We start from the raw sequence: 6,944 nt of genomic DNA, 5'->3' as shown, positions 1-6,944 counted from the left end.
CCACGCCCCCTACCCACCGCCCCGCCGCCCCGCCTCCGGCGCCTCAGCCAATCGCTGCCCGCTCTCCGTTTCGCAGCCAATAGGAATTGGACGTCCGGTCGGGGCGGACCAGCGAATCAGGAGCCCGAGAGAGGGGCGGTTGCTAGGCGGACGGTGGGCGGCCGCGGGCCGGGCCGGAGGCCGTCGCTAGGGGGCGGTTGCTAAGGGGGGCCGCGGCCTACTCGAGGCGGGCGTGCCGGGCCCGCTCCTCTGCCCAGCCTGCGGCGCGGCCGCCCGGAACGGCTCAGCTGTCCTCGGAGGCCCGCTGCCTGTTTCTCCTCGTAGTATTGATCCCTTTGGTGTCTCGCTTACAGACACCATCAACTTGGGTTGGTGGGATGAGAATTCTCCCTGCTCTCAGATGTGACCCAGGGCAGAACGAGAAGAAAGAAAAAAAAAGTATCTGGCTGGGAAACAGGAAACTTTACACATGAAAATGGCAGCGCTGCTGACTACGAGAAAAGCCAGGACTGCGGGGGAAGAAGTTGCCAAGCACAGATAAGTGCAGCTTTGCTTGGTGGTGCAGCTGCTGTTTTTCCTTATTTTTAACTGTTTTGCCCTTGAAAACAAACAAATAATAAAAAAAAAGAGTCCCAGAAGGCAAGTTTTGGAGCAGTGTATTATTTAGCAGCACTAGGAAGCAAGTCAAGCCTCAACATAGCATAGCTTTCTTGGTATGGGTACCAATAGAATGAATAGAAAGCACCAGAGCACCTCAGTGCCCATTAACTCACCTTTGGCTGGTTGTCATTTACCTGCTCTCCCACCTTCCAACCTGCTCGCTTTCTGCATATCTGGCCCTTTACAGAGCTGTTTATCTGAGGGGGCATTAGGGCTACCTGCTAAAAGTAAGGAATGGAAAATTTTCACTAGGATAAAAACCCCAATACAGCAGCACTAACTATCCAGATCCACTGCTCAGTGCAAATGTGATCAGTCTGTAGGAGAGGTTCCAAAAGAAGGAGGCCAAATGCCTCCTTACTGCAGCATCTTGGGTCAACTCTCTCAAGGTTTGAAGCATGGTGAAGTCAGGTTGTTATCAGAGAGAGGGAGTGACCTCAAACTGGTACTGAAGAAAATGGGACAATTCTAACAGCCAGATTAAATTCTTTTTGGCCAGGGAAAGCAGAAAAATGCAGCTGGGCACGGACAGCATGGCTCGTCTGCCTGGAGTACAGCAATAGCCATTGTGCTGGGCTGAGGGTGGGCGTCATTGTCTGTCAGGGGTATGCGATTATAGTCATTTATTTTTCCCCCTTTTTTTGTGAGATATACTGAGATAAATGGAAGTAAGTGCTAAAAGAGTAAGTGCTTTCAAACTGCTGTGTTTGTTCCCAGTGCAGTTCATGCTGAGACATGATTCTTTGTTGCTTCTCTTTCTACCCATGCCATCAGTACTGCCTGCCAAAAAGACACCTCACATGTGGCAAGCAGAGAAGTGGAGCCTGCAGTGCAGGTGAATTGGGAGCGTTCTGTGCCAATGTGTTTTTCCTAGGTTGGTTGTGAAGGGTTTGGACTAAGAACAAGCTGTCAAAAGGGGAGAGGAGCCCCAAATGTTCTTGCGGAATACATGTGCACTTATAGAGGTTTCCTGGCAGCTGGTGTTTCCAGTGACAGCAGTAGCAGCATTGGAAACCATCCATGGACCAATGGTTCACGTTGTGCATGTGGCATTGCTCAGTCAGTGCTCAGAGAGCAGCACAATAGTGTGGCGAAAGCATCATCAGCTGTAGTTCAGAGGCACAGCCAAAGCATTCTTGCTGCAGCACAGGTGGGTGCTTGCTACCAGCTTTCCAACTGGCTGACTTTCTAAAATGCAACTGTTAGCATACTGTCTTTCTTCCCAAATACACCCAACAGGTGAGCAGGTGTGTGCTCAGCCACGTAGCACGGCCATCCTGGGCCTTGGCAGCAAAACAAAGCAAAGCTCCCCAATGCCAGTGGTGCTGATGTGTGCCTGTGCACACACACACCTGTGCATGTGCTTTGCATCACAAGGACAAGGGTTTGCTTTGACCTCAGATCCACATCCTCAAGTGGAGCTGCTCCACAGCAGAGGGAGGGGAGGGCTCCACCAGCCTTAGGTCACCCCTGGAGGAAGCGTTGCGTTTGCACCAGGTGGGCAAGGGGGAAATGTTGGCTGACGGTCATATTTAGAGCAAGCACAGCCACACAAAGCATAGCTGAAGTGGTTTCACACCTGAGCGTACTCCACTGCTGCTCTGCAGGCAGGGGCCAAGCAGTGGTTTCGCTGCTCAGCAGTACTTTGCATATGCAAGTGTGCTCAGTACTGCAAAATGGCATTAGTGCGGCGTTGTCACAGAAGGTCCCCAAGCACTCTGCTGGCACAGGGGCCCTGTGTGAAGTGCGGGGCACCCATGGCTGCAATGTACCTGTGGAAAGGGCCTCTGTGGCACCAGGCTGGGGAGTGTGCCTGTGCATCACAGAGGGACTCTTATCGCTTCTGCTCATTGCTGAAGAAACAGACAGCAAAGCCAGCTTGTATGAAACCCGATTATTCAAATTTATTAACATCAAGAATTATGCAATGATGCTGTAGATTTTTTTTTTTTATTAACAAATAGAAAACAGACTGTATACAACAGTGACCCCTACAGCACTATGCATCCACAAGGTAAAAATGAATGTGTCCTCCAATATTACCAACCCTGGATTGCTGATTTCAACGTAGCTTGGATTCTTAACATTCGGAATACATGTGATAATACAATTAGATACCCTTCCACCACCTTTATTCATAACTCAATGCACTCGAAAGAGGGCTGCTCACTCTGTCTTTAGTGCAAGCGTGATATAATAAGGAGTATTAATATATAGTACCATTAAATTAAGTCCAGTAGTCTTGCCACATTGGTTCATTAGAACGTCCTGAAGTAGAGGAAAGTACAATATTCTAATGACTTTTAACATTTGCAGGATAGCAGAAATTATAGAAACACCCAACCTCTGAAGCCATGTGTGCTCCCCTTCCCTTCCCTGCAATACCCTGCCTCCAAAGAGAGCCTGCTTGGCTCTGCTCTGGGAACAGCTGGGGTTGTGCTCCTTGTAAAATGCTCCAATGCACTTCATTGGTGAGAGGTGACAGGATGGCGCTTGCACGCACAGAACCGCAGGACTAACAGAAAGGGCCGTGTCTCGCTTCTATAGCCCATCCCTGGGGAAGTGTGGGACCTGCTCGCTTCTCCTGCCCCCTTCCCAGCGAGACACAAAAAGAGGCTCCCAGGCCAGGAGCTCAGGATTTCGGGTCTCTCACAAACAAGGTGACGACAACTCACGTCATATCGGGATCTGCCAATACACGCGGTCACTGGATTGGTTTAACACGCACTGTAGTAGGACTGAACAGTTTCCAGCTGACAAATGGGACCGCCTCTCCAGCGACCCTACATGCCCTCCCAAACCTACTCAGGAATTAATGGGGGAAGGGAAAGGCTAAAAAAATAATTGGTAGCTTAGGTCCAGTTCCATGAAATTTCATATTCTACAGAGAATTAAAAAGCAGCCTAAGGGGAATGGAGCCGGGCAGGAACCACAAGCCAGCTGCTGCAAATTACCAAGGAAGCTGCACTAAAATGGGCAGAACCAGCAGTGACTGGGCTGAAATAAACATAGGGCAGTAAAAAATGTTAAAGCAAAAGGAAATTAAAAAAAAACAAACAAACACACCCAACTCCCAGAAGTTTGGCGGGTCCAGTTCTGCCTCAGCAAAACATTAAGACTTGCAAAAAAATAAAAAATAAAAAGAGAGGAGATTATAAAAACCACTAGTAACTATTTTACATGTTTAAAAAAAAAAGATCCCATTCCACCCACCTAAAGCCTCGCTGTGAAATGCAGTCGCGTGAGAGAGGGCGAGAGATGCATATGAGCAGAAATGCAGCCAGAGACTGGAAATGCTTTTGGAGTTGGATTCCCTCGTTTGGCGCTGGGGCGAAGTTCCTAAATGCCGTGGTCAGAACTGGTTGGCATGGAGGTCTGCTGCCTGGGCAGCACCTCGGTCTGTACAGAAGGACTGAGGAATGGGCGGCTCTGGCTCAGAGGGACCCGTCTCCACTCCTAGACATCCCCACCGCGACTGGAGGAAAGCACTAGTTACGTTGCATAGTGGTCAAAGCTGCCGAGATACTCCAGTGCCGCTCTGTAGCACAGCTGGTACTGGTCCTGCAAGGCAACGAGGAGAGAAGCGTGAGAGGTGGGGATGCAGGAACGTCATCCCGAGATGCTGGCTCCCCTCCCTTTTCCCACGGATCTCCCACCACTCTGGGCAGCAGGGCACTCACCTCTGTCTGCACCATGGCCGGCCGCTGTGTCCGCAAAGTCTTCACCGTCTGGAACATGTCCACCACCCCCTCGTAGCGCATCCTCTCCAGCACGATGCTCAGTGTGATGAACACGCCTGTGCGCCCGACCCCAGCGCTGTGCAGAGGGAGCAGGAGATGCAGTTAGAAACCTGCCAGCCTCAGTGAGAGCTGCCCACCCCGCACTGGTTCCTTGGAGCAGTGCCAGTATGCCCAGCCAAGTAGGGCCAAGAGAGGCTACAGAGACACTGCCAACCAGAAGTGCACTCTCAGCCCCATGGGGGACCACAGATTCTGTCTTTCTGGATCAAGCACCATGCCCTGACCAAGGATTCTTCTAAGGAACTTCACATCAGAAGCAGCAGGGCGCTGCCTTCATCTCATGTGGCAGAAATGCTGTCAATGACATCCAGGGATATCACCTCCTCATCCCCTGCTTGCCTCTTGCAGCGTGCAGCTGCCAGGTTCAGCAAGGAAGGAGTTATCTCCAGGAGTTCTCTGCTGCACCCACTCACCTGCAGTGCACCGTGATGGGCCCGTCCTGCCCGAACTGCTCCTTGGTCTTGTGCACCTGCCCGATGAAGTCGATGAAGCCCTCTCCTGTCTTTGGCACTCCCTGCTCAGGCCAGTCTGTGAACTGGAACTGGCGGATGGTCCGTGACTGGCCGTCCTGCAGGGACAGGGTTGTTACATGGAAACCATAGGTAAGGGGACAGTGGGATGTGCTTGCTTTGCTCCCCTTTGTTCTGGTGACCTGCTCCCCGACCCCTGGTTCAGGCTAGGTGAGTGTGCATGGACCATGGTGAGCCCAGGCACATCTCGCACCCCTCACCAGGTTTTCAGGACCTTGTAGTTCAACATTCTGCTCCCATTTTGGGCTCAGCTCTAGGGGATCCCATGTTAAACCCTGACCTATATGTGCTGTGCTGGCAAGGCAGGGTCTGGTGCCGATAGAGATCAATGAGCTGTTCACAGGAGCCAACACAGCTGGCAAGGAAGGAACTTGCGGTAAGAGCAGCGGCAGGTGTGAGCAGTGGCTCCTCCTGCTGCAGTGCTAGGCAGCTCCTTGCTTTCTGGTCCCTCCTGGAGCTGCTGCTTGCTCCCCTCATTGCCCAGGGCTGGCAGAAGCATAGGAGACAGGAAGCCAGAAGGGACACTCACCCTGGCATCTGTGACTTTGAACTCCCGGAGGATGTACTGTGGCATGTTGTACTCTGCCATGGGGTCAACCACGAAGTACTGGTAACGGGCAGAGCGCTCTGCGGGCCAGTACTGATGGCACTTCTCCTGTGGGTAAGGAGCATGGTGAGATGTTAGCACTGACACACTGCTGCTCCTCCCTCCCACTTCCTGGGCGGTGGGAACACAGGGCCACAGGACACCCCAGGAGGGTGGCCTGGAGCAGCCGGTGCTGGGGACAGACTGAAGTGACACCCACACCCCTTTCTCCCCCACGCAGGATTCATACCCGGCCCATCTCACGCAGCTTTGTCAACATCACCACGATGGTGGAGTTGTGCTCCCATAGCATTCGCCAGAAATCCTCTGTGGTCTCAGCCAGTGGTCCCTGTGTGGCAATGTAGGCCTTTTGCTGCCTGCAACAAACAGATGGTGCTCAGAGCAGCCCTGGCAGAGCTGGAGGCATGGCCCTGTGCTGCAGGGCTGACAGTGCAGCTGCAGGAGACTAAGAGATGTATCTCCAGGACTGGCCATAAGTACCACGGGAAGGATAAGCCTGCCCAGCCTGTGTCTGTTGGGAGCTCCTCACACATGCAATAGGCAGCTCCAGGCACAGGATCCAGAAAAGCTGCTGGTCCCTCCCAGGTGACTGACTGCAGCACCCAGCTCTCCTCCCGCTGCATAGGAAGGCACAGAGTAAATGAATCAGGTCAGCTTGATCACACACACCAGCTAGTAATTAGGGCAGTGTGGAAACCAGTACCATTTTGCAACCTTTTTAGAGGCTTCCAAAGTTGTCTGCTGTTCCAAGAGAGTATCTTGCAAAGCACCCTGCATGAAGGCAGTACTTGTGTCCTGTGTTACTACCCCATCCCCAGTGAAAGCTGACCACGCTCTGTCCTGCTCTCCCAACCCCTCATGGCTCATTTCTGCAGCTATTAGGATCACACACACTGCAGCTTTAGCCACACAGCTTTGTGCTGATGGAACAAAGCAGCACTGATTGCTTTCCAGCCAGTCTTAAGGATGAGGCAACATCCCTACCAAAATGAGGTTTGGGCACTTGCCAGTAGTGCCTGCCCCAAACAGCTGCTTTCCCTGTGAGCCTCCTGCCCATTTCCCTGCCACACTGTGCCCAGTGCCAGCAAATGGCACAGCCACTGCAGCCCCAAAGAATGTCACAGCATTGCGTTGAAGCCGGGAGAACAGTGAGTGGGGCACAGCCAGGGCAGTTTAAAGGATCTGGTGATCCTGAGAAGGGTCAGCTCTGACATGCTGGCTCTTTGGTTTGCCCAGCCTGGCATGCTGTGCTGCCTATGTGGCTGCACAGCAGCAGGTCCCTGGGCCAGCTGCACCACTACAGGGTGCCGGAGCCTGTGGGATGAGGGGCAGCATCTGCCCACCATG

The 6,944-nt window shown here is 52.6% G+C and overlaps 1 protein-coding gene across 14 annotated transcripts in view; it reads right to left on the bottom strand.

Annotated features, from left to right (window-relative positions):
• Window positions 1-2,555: 2,555 nt before the first annotated feature.
• Window positions 2,556-6,944, bottom strand: part of PTPRF (protein tyrosine phosphatase receptor type F) — a 342,933-nt gene continuing 338,544 nt past the window's right edge. For all 14 annotated transcript variants that reach the window (XM_090146539.1, XM_090146537.1, XM_090146542.1 and 11 more), the window contains 5 exons: window positions 5,827-5,953; window positions 5,520-5,645; window positions 4,874-5,028; window positions 4,341-4,476; window positions 2,556-4,221 (listed from right to left, as the gene is read on the bottom strand). In XM_090146539.1, the coding sequence (XP_090002665.1) occupies window positions 4,153-4,221; window positions 4,341-4,476; window positions 4,874-5,028; window positions 5,520-5,645; window positions 5,827-5,953 (613 nt within the window). In that variant the 3' untranslated portion in view covers window positions 2,556-4,152. The remainder of the gene's footprint in view (window positions 4,222-4,340; window positions 4,477-4,873; window positions 5,029-5,519; window positions 5,646-5,826; window positions 5,954-6,944) is intronic.

This window comes from Phasianus colchicus, chromosome 9 (assembly GCF_987193195.1).
Source record: "Phasianus colchicus chromosome 9, bPhaCol1.hap1.1, whole genome shotgun sequence".
Lineage (NCBI taxonomy): Eukaryota > Metazoa > Chordata > Aves > Galliformes > Phasianidae > Phasianus > Phasianus colchicus.
Note: the sequence above shows the minus strand (reverse complement) of the source record. Positions and strands in the feature narration are given on the sequence as shown.